The sequence below is a fragment of the Parambassis ranga genome, chromosome 13 (genome assembly GCF_900634625.1).
Source record: "Parambassis ranga chromosome 13, fParRan2.1, whole genome shotgun sequence".
NCBI lineage: Eukaryota > Metazoa > Chordata > Actinopteri > Ambassidae > Parambassis > Parambassis ranga.
In genome coordinates, this window is record NC_041033.1 from 16148737 (window position 1) to 16160690 (window position 11954).

Below are 11954 nucleotides of genomic sequence, written 5' to 3' on the forward strand. Positions count from 1 at the left end.
ATACCTTCTATTTGTGCTAGATGTCCAGTAGAGCTGCACCCATGTCGTGGTTGTCTTGGTTCCTGGATCGGTGGCACTCTGCAGGCGTCCTCTTCCTGCTGCTTCTCAGTGCAGCAGAACTGGAGGTGGTTCTGACGAAGGTTTGTTCCCTGTGGGGGACACCTGGAAACAAAAGACTATTTCAGGATGGAGATGTAATTATCGGTGGACTTTTTAATCTGCATTATATACCTTCAGCTGTAGATCAGGACTTCACCAAGCTTGCACATTATACACCTTGCACTGGGTAAGACTATGTGGCAACATGTTTATTTATTGCAAAATGATTGGTGATTTTCATACTTTGCTCAGGTAACCCTTTAACATGTGATTTCATTCATTCTGCCTGTGGTCCCAGTTTAGAGATAGAGCCATTACAATACATGTATGCTATGGCCTTTGCGGTGGAGGAAATCAATCGTAACAGCACCTTGCTGCCAGGAGTGAAGCTGGGTTACCACATACTTGATAGCTGTAGTCGATACCCCTGGGCTCTGCAAGGTGCACTGTCACTGGTTGGAGGAGACGCACTCCGCTGCACCGTATCGGACTCAACACCTCCTCTCCCAGGTTGGATGTGATTCACAATGTTAATTGTGACATATGAAAATGTTTTTTTTTTAGTGTTATTATGTGTCTCGTCATCAGGTGGTCAGCCAGTTCCTTTGATCATTGGTGATGTTGCATCAACAACAACCATAATGCTGTCCAGAATCCTGGGGCCTCTTTCTGTACCAGTTGTGAGTTTTATCGCATCAATGAGAGAGGATAATTCCACTTTTTGTGAAAAGAAGAAAACTGTATTTTTCTGCTGCGATTGTGTGTCTTGCCCTCAGATCAGCTACTTGTCTACATGCCCCTGTCTCAGTGACAGGTCCAAATTTCCAAACTTCTTCAGAACCATCCCCAGTGATATTTACCAAGCTCGAGCAATTGCACAACTGGCCATACGCCTCCACTGGACATGGATCGGAGCTATACTTGTAAACAATGACTACGGTCAGCTGGCAATACAGGTGTTTGTTTTATTGTTGTCATGTATCCACAGTACAACAACAATGTATTTGTAAATATATTCACTGTTTTGACCTCAATGTTTCAGGTGTTTAAGCAAGAAGTTGAGGGGAAAGGTGTCTGTTTAGAATTCATAGAGACTGTCCGCAGAGAAACTATTGAAAGCGATGCCAAACGTGTAGCTCTCACCATCCAAGCCTCCACGGCGAGGGTTATTCTGATTTTTTGCTGGTACACAGATGTAAAGAAAGTGTTTCTGGAACTGGCGAAGAGAAATGTGAGCAACATTTATTTAGTAAAACCAAAATAGCCGCTGTTTTTGTTGTTGCCTGCCTTCTTTATCTCACTGTGTTATCTTACTGTAGGTTACTGACAGACAGTTTCTGGCCAGTGAGGCTTGGAGCACCAGTAATGATCTTCTCCAAGATCTTTCCATCTCTGAGGTAGCCAGCGGTGTTCTCGGCGTGGCCATTCGAAGTTCAACAATACCTGGGTATGAAACTTATCTCAGGCATTTGAACCCTATGGATCGTCCGGATGATGAATTCTTAAAAGAATTCTGGGAAGAACTATTTGGATGCAGTTATGGACACACATCGTCAGAACAGGGGACCCTTCAGAAAGATCCTTCACCACCCTGCAGTGGGACAGAGACTCTGGAAGCAGTGCAACATGTCTTTACTGACACCTCTCAGCTAAGGGGGACATACAATGTCTACCTTGCAGTTTATGCAGCAGCCCACGCCCTTCACAGTCTTCTCTCTTGCACTAACAAAGACAACATCTCCACCTGCTCCTCTCCAAAAGACATCAAACCCATAGAGGTAAACCAAAGAGGTTTTTTTTTAAAATGTGTGATGTGAGCTGAGTGCTTTCAGTGTTTTTCAATGACCGGTGTTTTCAGCTGTTGCAGCATTTGAGCAAAGTGAGCGTCACCACGCCTAGGGGTGAAATATTTTACTTCCAAGGAGCCGACATTCCTGCAACATACGACCTCGTCAACTGGCAGAGCACGCCTGAGGGGCGACTCAAACTTGTTTTAATTGGTCGTGTAAATGGTTTTGATCTTCATCTTAATGATTCAGCAATTCAGTGGAGCACCGGTACTAATCAGGTACTTAGATCAAAAGATTGTCTCAAGGCTATCTACATACTAATGTCTTTTTCAGTTGAGAAGATAATGTTGTCGCTGTTCAGGTGCCTGTTTCAGTGTGCAGTGAGAGCTGTCCCCCAGGTACTCGGAAGGCAAACAGGAAAGGAGAACCTGTCTGCTGTTTTGACTGCATCCCGTGTGCTGATGGGGAGATAAATAATAAAACAGGTAAAGAAAGAAGAAGAAGAACAAGAGTCCTTTCCATCTGAGTTCTGGTCGAGTGTTTCCATACTTTCCCTGCTTATGTTTTCCTGAAGGTTCCCTACACTGTCATCGGTGTCCATCTGAGTTCTGGTCCAACACTAAAAGAACTGCCTGCATCCCTCGCCAGCTGGACTTCCTCTCCTTCAATGAAACTCTGGGAATCACTTTGACAACAGCTGCTGTGTCTGGTGCCGCTGTGACAACAGCAGTGTTTGTGGTTTTTCTTCACTACCGTCAAACACCCATGGTGATGATGGTGAAAATGCAGTATAATGTAACAGGCTTAACCACGAGTTCTTTCATTCACATCTCTCTCTCTGTCATTATTTTGGCTTCTCAAGGTGCGAGCCAACAACTCAGAGCTGAGCTTCCTGCTTCTGCTGTCACTCAAGCTTTGCTTCCTGTGCTCACTGGTGTTCATCGGCCGCCCATCAGTCTGGTCTTGTCGGTTACAGCAGGCAGCCTTTGGGATCAGCTTTGTTCTCTGTATTTCCTGCCTCCTGGTAAAAACTATAGTGGTTCTGGCTGTTTTCCGCTCAGCCCGGCCGGGTGCTGAAACTATGATGAAGTGGTTTGGTCCGAGCCAGCAGAGAGGGAGTGTCTGCTTCTTCACCTGTATACAAGTATGCTCAATTCATTTATCAAGCTTTATACAACATGCTGTTTTTTATACATAAGATATTTATTAAGTAACCTTTAAAATCTACTTGCATTACAGGTCATTATCTGTGCCATCTGGCTGTCCCTCAGCCCCCCTGTGCCTCAACATGATCTGGGTTTTCAGAGGTCAAAGGTCACCTTGGAGTGTGCCATGGAGTCTGCCGTAGGCTTCTCTGTGGTTTTGGGCTACATCGGCCTGCTGGCCTGCACCTGCCTCATGTTGGCCTTCCTTGCTCGGAAACTCCCAGACAACTTCAACGAGGCCAAACTGATCACCTTCAGCATGCTGATCTTCTGTGCTGTTTGGGTGGCTTTTGTTCCTGCTTATGTTAGCTCTCCTGGAAAATATGTTGTTGCTGTAGAGATTTTTGCCATCCTGGCCTCTAGCTATGGTTTACTTCTGTGTATTTTTGCTCCAAAATGCTTCATTATTCTTTTGAGGCCTGAGAAAAACACTAAGAAACATCTGATGGCCAGGTAGTTTTTAAATCATACCTAACCATGCACATGTGAATCTGAAGCTTTATGTGAATTCCTTTCAATTAAAAGCTACATTTTTATGTGCCATGCATATATATGGGTTTTTATAGGTAGCAATTGAATACAGAATAACCAACATGTAATGCAATGCTGATATTTTTTTCACAGATATAGTTAATTGTTTCTTTTGTTTTGTTTGATTATTTGATTATAAAAAGAAATGATAAATCACATGAATAGAAAATTGTGTCGCTTTTGTTTCACATTATGCACCTATCTCAATTAATTAGTAAACAATAAAGGTGTATTTGTACTTTCTTATGTTACTTAAAAAAATCCCTACTTTTTATGATTAAAAAAGTTGAATTGCTGATTTAAAGTATGTCCCATTTGCCACTTTTAAGGAGACAGATATACTCACATTAACACACCATAAATATATTGTATATAACAATATACAATAAAAATAGACTTCAGTTGCACTAATCTAAGCTCAGGGCTTTAAAACATAATTGTCATTACTTGTCTTCAACAGCATGTACCAAGTAATAACCAGCAGATGGAAGTGTTGTACTATTTCATTTCTTACTGTATCTGCAGCTGTGCAATATCTCTCCGTTTGACCCTTTCACTCAAATGGTTAAAATATGCAGAAAACCTATGTTCAAATTCTTTCACCAAAAGGGTTCAATTTTTAAGTGTTTTGTCTGCTTGTAGTTCAAAGTCTGGATGGGGAAAAAGAGTCTTTTTATAATGTCAAGATGCTGCATATACAGTATACAACATACAGTAAATCAGATGGAGGTCTGATCTCATATTCATAATACTGGCTAAAGTAATCCACTACTACTAAAATACAGTGGCTTGCAAAAGTATTCATACCCCTTGAACTTTTCCACGTTTTCTCACATTATTCCCACAAAAATAAATATATTTGATTGGGATGTTATGTGAAAGACCAACACAAAGTAGCATACAATTGTGAAGTGGAAAGAAAGTTTAACATCTGTTAATTTTTTTTTTTTTTTTTTTACAAATGAAAACCGAAAAGTGCAGTGTGCAAAAGTATTCAGCCCCCTTTTCTCTGAGTGCATCCAATTGCCTTCAGAAGTTGCCTGGGGATTGCTGACTGATCGAATGTTGACCTAATGATTACATAGAGTCCACCTGTGTGTAATTTAATCTCAGTACAAATACAGCTGTTCTGTGACAGCCTCTGTGGTTTGTTAAGAGAATATTGGGGAGCAAACAGCATCATGAAATGCAAGGAACACACCAGACAGGTCAGGGATAAAGTTGTGGAGAAAATTAAAGCAGGGTTAGGCTATACAAAGATTTCCCAAGCTTTGAACATTTTACACTGTTCAAACCACTGTTCAGTCCATCATCCACAAATGGAAAGAGTATGGCACAACTGCAAACCTATCAAGACATGGTCATTGCCATGGTCATTGAACATTAAACAACATTAAACATAAAGCCACAATGTAATGGTTTAAATGAAACATATTAATGTGTTGGAATGGCCCAGTCAAAGTCCAGACCTAAATCCAATCTAGAATATGTGGCAAGATCTGACAACTGCCATTCACAAACGTCCTCCATTTAATCTGATTCAGCTTGAATTGTTTTGCAACGAAGAATGGGCAAAGATTTCAATCTGTAGATGTGCAAAGCTGGTAGAGACATACCCCAAAAGACTTGCAGCTGTAATTGCCGCAAAAGGGGGTTCCACAAAGTATCGACTCACTGCACTTTTCAGTTTTTTATTTGTAAAAAAAAAAATTGAACTCACGTTTAATTTTCTTTCTACTTTAAAAATGGGTGCCACTTTATGTTGGCCCTTCACATAACATTCCCACAAAATATATTTATGTTTGTGGTCATAATGTGAGAAAATGTGGAAAAGTTCAAGGGGTATGAATACTTTTGCAAGCCACTGTACAATGGCATCGAGTGCAACATTCTATTCACACTATGTTTGTGCCTCTCGGAACAAGATGTCCTACTGTGCATAGTTTGTTTGTGATGATCGTGAACTGTTTGGATTTCTCAAAATGTCCCTTTCACTATTCACTATTCTCTACTATACCTCTTGTAGCTCAGTATCAGTAGCTGAGGCTTCTTCCACTTCTCTGTCAGTGTGTGGTTACAGTGTTTCAGCATTCACCAACACAAATTTTACAAATCTATATTTCATATGGCTGTAGTCCCATAGAGTGTAGGGTGTAGAACCCACCGCTCTATTTGTGCACATGTCTTGGAGACTATAGATGTTCTTTAAAAATGTGATCTGTTTAATGTTGTCTGTGATCTGCAAAAACCTTAAAGCACAGGTCACAATCACACGGAGCCTCCTTTTACCTTGTGTGCTACCACACTGCCTGTGTATAATGGAATATAATTGCTTATGAAATGAACAATGATGGAGATGATGAATGGCACACCTGCGGCTCATCAGCATCTTCCTTATCCCCACGGAATTCAGTTTGCTGTCCAGCCTATTTACTGTGAACAATCACACAGTGTTTTTATGCAGGTCCAAGCGTCAGCATACAGGACACATGTTTGCATAAACTCCTACAAGCACAAAATTCTTCATTGTTAGGTCAGTAAGCATTTGTAGGTGGATATGAGTACACAGGCCCCTAATTTATGTCTGTCCTCATTGAAGACTTAGACCAAGCTGCTGAGGTGTAGCAGGTTTCTTGCTACCAGCTGAGCTAGGAGGGCAGATGGTGACAAAGAATACAACATGGCCAGGTGTACTGGTAGACCTGACTTGTTAGCCTTGGCTGTCATTGTGGGCAGTGGAATTAATATGCTTCAGCAGGCCCAGTATGTCTCTGTAGTGCCTTGGCAAAGCCACAAAGGGCTCCATAGTGCAGGTGAGATGGAAATGAACTTGGTCAACAGATCCAAAGAGAGGAATGTGTCTCTGTGACTTCTACAAAGTCTTACCAGTGATGGAAAACAGCATCAGGTCACAAATCTTCTATGTGTACTGTAGCAGAAAATCAGCTGCATGACCTTGCCCTTCTTTCCTGAAATGTAAATGTAAAGCCCTTTTTGCATTAAGAATTAAGGTTTGAGGTAAAAAAGGAGAGTTATTCAGAATGTATGTAAGTTCTGCCAAGGTTGTAACAGCTCTTGGTCTAGCTGAAGGAATGTGAATACTGAAAGAACTTCTACACCTGAAACCATCACCCTAAAATCTTGTCTGCATTAAACACTGGCTAATGTACTGTACTTCCACCAATGGTAAGGATGGTGACCCAGGTGTGAGTGGGCCTTCTGACCCTTTGTTTTGAGTCGAAGTACTCTCTAAAAAACATGTGATTTCTCTGTCTCTCAAAACACTTTTTCTTCCCCAAATCTAAGAAAATGAAACACGTTCTGCACAATAAAAGGACAATTTTGTTAATATTACAAAAACAACAGAAGGACCCACCCACCCAGTGTAGGCCTGATGTGAAAGGTGTAGTCAGTTTTTGTTTATTGGCCCTGTGGATTATTTAGAATGAAACTCTCTACTCCTGATTAATCCATGGGGAATGGGTGTATCTGTGGTCACTAACCCTCCAGGTACATGCATGAGTTTCTGTATCTGTCCTCATGATCTTGTACAGTGTCATCTTGTTTACTCTCATTCCACTGTGGGCCTCACAGCCACTATAAATATACTCAGAACAACACTGTGGAGAGCAGGTGGGGGGTTTTACAGTTTGGATTGTCAGTGCATGTTAATTCTGTTATTGTATAGATTTTGATTTTACAGGTGGATGCAGAAAACATTAACTATTTCCTAATGCACAAAGAATGATTTGATACAATTTGCCCTTTATTTTCAGGAGAAGCTACAGTTTACTGAATTTACTACTTTTGATTATGCTCTGTGTCCAGAATGCCTGCATTCATGTCTTGGTTTTCCTGGCTTGTCACTTTGTGGTCCTCCTCTGCTCCATGCCTGCTCTTTGTGGGGTTAGTGGGGAGACAGCTGGGTCTGAGGGTGGGGGTGCAGGTGGTTCAGACATTGACTTGCTCTAGGTGGGGTACACAGAGTATAGGGGGTTTATTCAAGGATGGAGATGTAATCATTGGTGGGCTCTTTAATCTCCGTTATAGTCCCCCAGCTTTGGACCGTGACTTTATTCAGCAGCCGTACTACAAAGCTTGCACTGGGTAAAAATATCAGCAATGTAAAATATGTATCCGTAAACAAGTGATGGTTTATTAGCTGTATCTTTTCAATTATAAATGCAGTCACATTATTTACATTCATCTGTTAATTTTGCAACTAATATAATTACTTTAACAGTTTTTTTTACAGATTACAGATTGACAGTTCTGCAACCATCTCAGTATTTTGATCAAGGTTATCTTTTATTTCTTTTCTTTCTCTCTCCTCTGGACTCAGTTTGCAAAATCTCCCATTACAGTACATCTATGCTTTGGTCTTTGCAATGGATGAAATCAATCACAGCACAACCTTGCTACCAGGTGTGAAGCTGGGCTACCATATCCATGATAGCTGTAGCCTCCCCCCGTGGGCCATGCAGGCTGCACTGTCACTGGTTGGAGGAAACAGCAGCAGCTGTAACGCAGCAGCTCAGCCTCTCGGGTATGCAGAGGAAGAGAAAGGTACTGAATTAAACCTGATGTGGATACTATCGAGCAGTATAAACATGATGTGTACTAAAAAGCAAAACATTATGTTATTCAGCATGTGGCTGTATTTCTTTCTGTTATCAGGAGATCGGCCTCTTCCTCTGATCATTGGCGGTGACTCTTCAATAACAGCCCAGATACTCTCCAGATTCCTGTCACCACTCTATGTGCCTTTAGTGAGTTCAAACAGTATTCACACTTCTGCGCATGTATAAAATGATACCCAAATATTGCATGATCACTTTTTTCCTGGAATTTAGAGTAGAACACAATATCCCCTCTTCATATGTATGTGTGTGTGCTGTCTTGTAGATAAGCTACACTGCTAGCTGCCCCTGTTTAAGTGACAGGGACAAGTTTCCTATCTTCTTCAGGACCATGGCCAGTGACATATACCAGGCCCGGGCTATTGCCCAGCTTGCTATACGCTTCAAATGGACTTGGGTTGGAGCAGTTATAGCAAACAATGACTATGGACACATGGCAGTAAAGGTGGGTCCATTTAGTGTTGTGTTTTTTTCAGGAATCTGATCAGATCTTTATGTTATGTTACTATTATTATTTTTTAATATTTGCTTGTTTTATGGCTGTCAGGTATTTCAGGAGGAGATTGAGGGTGCAGATGTGTGTGTGGCATTTGTGGAGACTCTCCAAAGGGAAAATATTGTAAGTGACGCCACACAAGCCGCACTCACAATTCAGGCCTCAACTGCGAAAGTGATTCTGATCTTCACCTGGTACACAGATGTGAGGGAGCTGTTTCTGCAGCTAGCTCAGATAAATGTGAGACACTGGAATGCTGTAAATGCTAAAAGAAAAGGAAAACATTTGTCATTTAGGACTCTATGCACAAGTCTAACAAGTGTCTTCTTGTGACCTCTAGGTGACTGATAGACAGTTTGTTGCTAGCGAGGCTTGGAGCACCAGCAGTGATCTTTTCCAACATCCTGTGACAAAAAAAGTGGCCAGTGGTGTTGTTGGTGTGGCCATTAGAAGTTCATCAATACCTGGATTTGAACATTATCTCATAAATCTGAACCCCTCTCAGCAGCCTGAGAATGAGTTCTTAAGAGAATTCTGGGAGAAGGAGTTCGGCTGCAGCCCTGCAAACAAATTGTTTAAGGAAAATTCTCTCCCACCCTGCAACGGCACAGAGAGCCTGAAGGGAGTTCGGAATCTCTTCACTGACACTTCCCAGCTAAGGGTGACATATAATGTATACCTTGCAGTTTATGCTGCAGCCCATGCCCTTCACAGCCTCCTCTCCTGTCCAGATGGAAACACACTTTCTGAAAACACCACTTCCACCTGCTCCTCTACAAAGGACATCACACCATTAAAGGTAGATTTTTAACAAGAAGAATTTCAGAGTTTCATAAGCTTCTAGTATTGCTTACTTAAAAAGAACCACTGTCTCAATATTTTGATTCTTTTAGCTTTTGCGGCATTTGAGCAAAGTGAACTTCACCACACCACAAGGTGAACACTTTTACTTCCAAGGAGCGGACATTCCTGCAAAGTACGACCTTGTGAACTGGCAGAGCACCCCAGAGGGACGACTCAAACTAGTTTTAATTGGTCATGTTGACGGGTTTGACCTTAACCTTAACGAGTCAGCTATTCAGTGGAACACAGGATCCAATCAGGTGGATAAAAAATAAAGATGTTAGACTGATTACATCCTGATTTTCCAAAACCCAATGTACTATAAAATGCGAGTTTGCTTGGTGTTCAGGTGCCTGTTTCAGTGTGCAGTGAGAGCTGCCCCCCAGGTACCAGGAAGGCAATCAGGAAAGGAGAACCTATCTGCTGTTTTGACTGCATCCTGTGTGCTGATGGGGAGATAAGTAATAAAACTGGTCAGGCTAATATCATCTCTCTATTAATATTTATCTATTCAGCACAGCTATTTAGGTGTTTTTTTTGTCTTCTCCCAGATTCACTTCACTGTGAACGGTGTCCATTAGAATTCTGGTCTAACGCTGAAAGAACTGCCTGCATCAGTCGCCAACTAGACTTCCTCTCCTTTAATGAAACCCTGGGCATTACTCTCACAGCAGTAGCAGTTTCTGGTGTCATAGTGACAACAGTTGTGTTTGTGGTGTTCCTTAACTTCCGTCAGACACCTATGGTAGGAACCCAGATCATGGTAACAGAATATATAATACATGTTTAAACTTTTGCTTTGTGTAAAACATTTTTACTCTGATGTGATTCCAATTCTCATGCTAAGGTGCGAGCCAACAACTCAGAGCTGAGCTTCCTGCTTCTCCTGTCACTCAAGCTTTGCTTCCTGTGCTCGCTGGTGTTCATCGGCCGTCCAGTAGTCTGGTCTTGTCGGTTCCAGCAGGCTGCCTTCGGGATCAGCTTTGTTCTTTGTGTGTCGTGCCTGCAAGTCAAGACCATCGTGGTTCTAGCTGCTTTTCGCTCAGCTCAGCCCGGTGCTGAAGCCCTGATGAAGTGGTTTGGCCCAAGCCAGCAGAGAGGAAGTGTCTGTCTTTTCACCTGTGTACAGGTCAGACTTGCAGACGCAACTAAATTGCATTTATTATTAATTACTACATTAACATGGTTAATTCTCTTCTTCCATCAAGATTATCATCTGCATAGTTTGGCTGGTGCTCAGCCCTCCGGTTCCTGAACCTGACTATGATGTCCCTGGGCTGAAGGTCACTCTGAAGTGTGCCACAGACTCTGTGGTAGGCTTCTCTGTGGTTTTGGGCTACATTGGCCTGCTGGCCTGCACCTGCCTCATGTTGGCCTTCCTGGCTCGGAAACTCCCAGACAACTTCAACGAGGCCAAACTGATCACCTTCAGCATGCTGATCTTCTGTGCTGTTTGGGTGGCTTTTGTTCCTGCTTATGTTAGCTCTCCTGGAAAATATGCAGTTGCTGTAGAGATTTTTGCTATCCTGGCCTCTAGTTATGGTTTACTGCTGTGTATTTTTGCTCCAAAATGCTTCATTATTCTTTTGAGGCCTGAGAAAAACACTAAAAAGCTCATGATGGCAAGGTAGTAAAGATTTACAATGCATTCTGCCATATGTCATTGTATGAATATTATTCATTATTTTAATATAATTGTATTTTTTTCCATAACTCAAAGAATTAATAGCCTGTCAGTGGTGAATATCTGCTATTGGCAGTTTTTTTTTTACTATGATTTTGTGTGTTTTGCATTGCGATTAATTGAAGTTAATCATAACTATAAAACCATACAATAAACAGAATTAAAAACAATTGCTGTTTTTGTATTTGTGATACAACAATTGTACTTGCATCAAATCTGCACAATCAATGTTAATTTGGGGAATTTGGAATTGCCCAAATTTATATATATTTATATAATTTGCATTTTGTTTTGTCTCCGATAACAGAACTGTAGGGAGAAGGAGTTTGGCTGCAGCCCTGCAAACAAACTCGTAGACAACTTCAATGAGGCCAAACCCCTCCCCTCACCTTCAGCATGCTGATCCTCTGTGCTGTTTGGGTTGCTTTTATTCCTGCTTATATTAGCCCTCTTGGAAAAAACACTGTTGCTGTGGAAATGTTTGTCATCCTGGCCTCTAGCTATGGTTTACTGCTGTGTATTTTTGCTCCAAAATGCTTCATTAGTCTTTTGATGCCCAAGAAAAACACTAAAAAACTGATGGCCAGGTAGGTAAACTGGCACTATACATAATATACGATATATGACATTCTCCTTAAATTCATTTGAGCCTAAAATTCTTTCTTA

At 41.5% G+C, this 11954-nt stretch overlaps 2 protein-coding genes across 2 annotated transcripts; both read left to right on the plus strand.

Moving 5' to 3' along the window:
• Positions 1 to 41: 41 nt before the first annotated feature.
• On the plus strand, positions 42 to 3551 carry LOC114445132 (extracellular calcium-sensing receptor-like). The gene is made up of 11 exons (XM_028420093.1): positions 42 to 286; positions 398 to 609; positions 688 to 779; positions 876 to 1055; positions 1142 to 1330; positions 1419 to 1877; positions 1958 to 2167; positions 2251 to 2374; positions 2464 to 2657; positions 2752 to 3033; positions 3129 to 3551. Exons 1-11 carry the CDS (start codon positions 42 to 44, stop codon positions 3549 to 3551), a joined length of 2610 nt encoding a protein of 869 aa, XP_028275894.1.
• Positions 3552 to 7104: 3553 nt separating this feature from the next.
• LOC114445133 (extracellular calcium-sensing receptor-like) lies at positions 7105 to 11235 on the plus strand. Its single transcript, XM_028420094.1, has 12 exons — positions 7105 to 7135; positions 7537 to 7732; positions 7968 to 8191; positions 8303 to 8394; positions 8531 to 8710; positions 8813 to 9001; positions 9102 to 9560; positions 9655 to 9864; positions 9954 to 10077; positions 10156 to 10349; positions 10452 to 10733; positions 10813 to 11235. The coding sequence occupies exons 1-12, from the start codon at positions 7105 to 7107 to the stop codon at positions 11233 to 11235; spliced, it is 2604 nt and encodes an 867-aa protein (XP_028275895.1).
• Positions 11236 to 11954: the final 719 nt, after the last annotated feature.

Excerpts from the sequence above, each read along its gene's own strand:
- LOC114445133 (XM_028420094.1), top strand. The coding sequence starts at position 7,105 with ATGGGTGTATCTGTGGTCACTAACCCTCCAG. Across the intron at positions 9,561-9,654 it reads AGGACATCACACCATTAAAG|CTTTTGCGGCATTTGAGCAA; the intron begins GTAGATTTTTAA and ends TGATTCTTTTAG. Across the intron at positions 10,078-10,155 it reads GGAGATAAGTAATAAAACTG|ATTCACTTCACTGTGAACGG; the intron begins GTCAGGCTAATA and ends GTCTTCTCCCAG.
- LOC114445132 (XM_028420093.1), top strand. The coding sequence starts at position 42 with ATGTCGTGGTTGTCTTGGTTCCTGGATCGGTGGCACTCTGCAGGCGTC. Across the intron at positions 1,056-1,141 it reads ACGGTCAGCTGGCAATACAG|GTGTTTAAGCAAGAAGTTGA; the intron begins GTGTTTGTTTTA and ends TCAATGTTTCAG. Across the intron at positions 1,331-1,418 it reads TGGAACTGGCGAAGAGAAAT|GTTACTGACAGACAGTTTCT; the intron begins GTGAGCAACATT and ends ATCTTACTGTAG.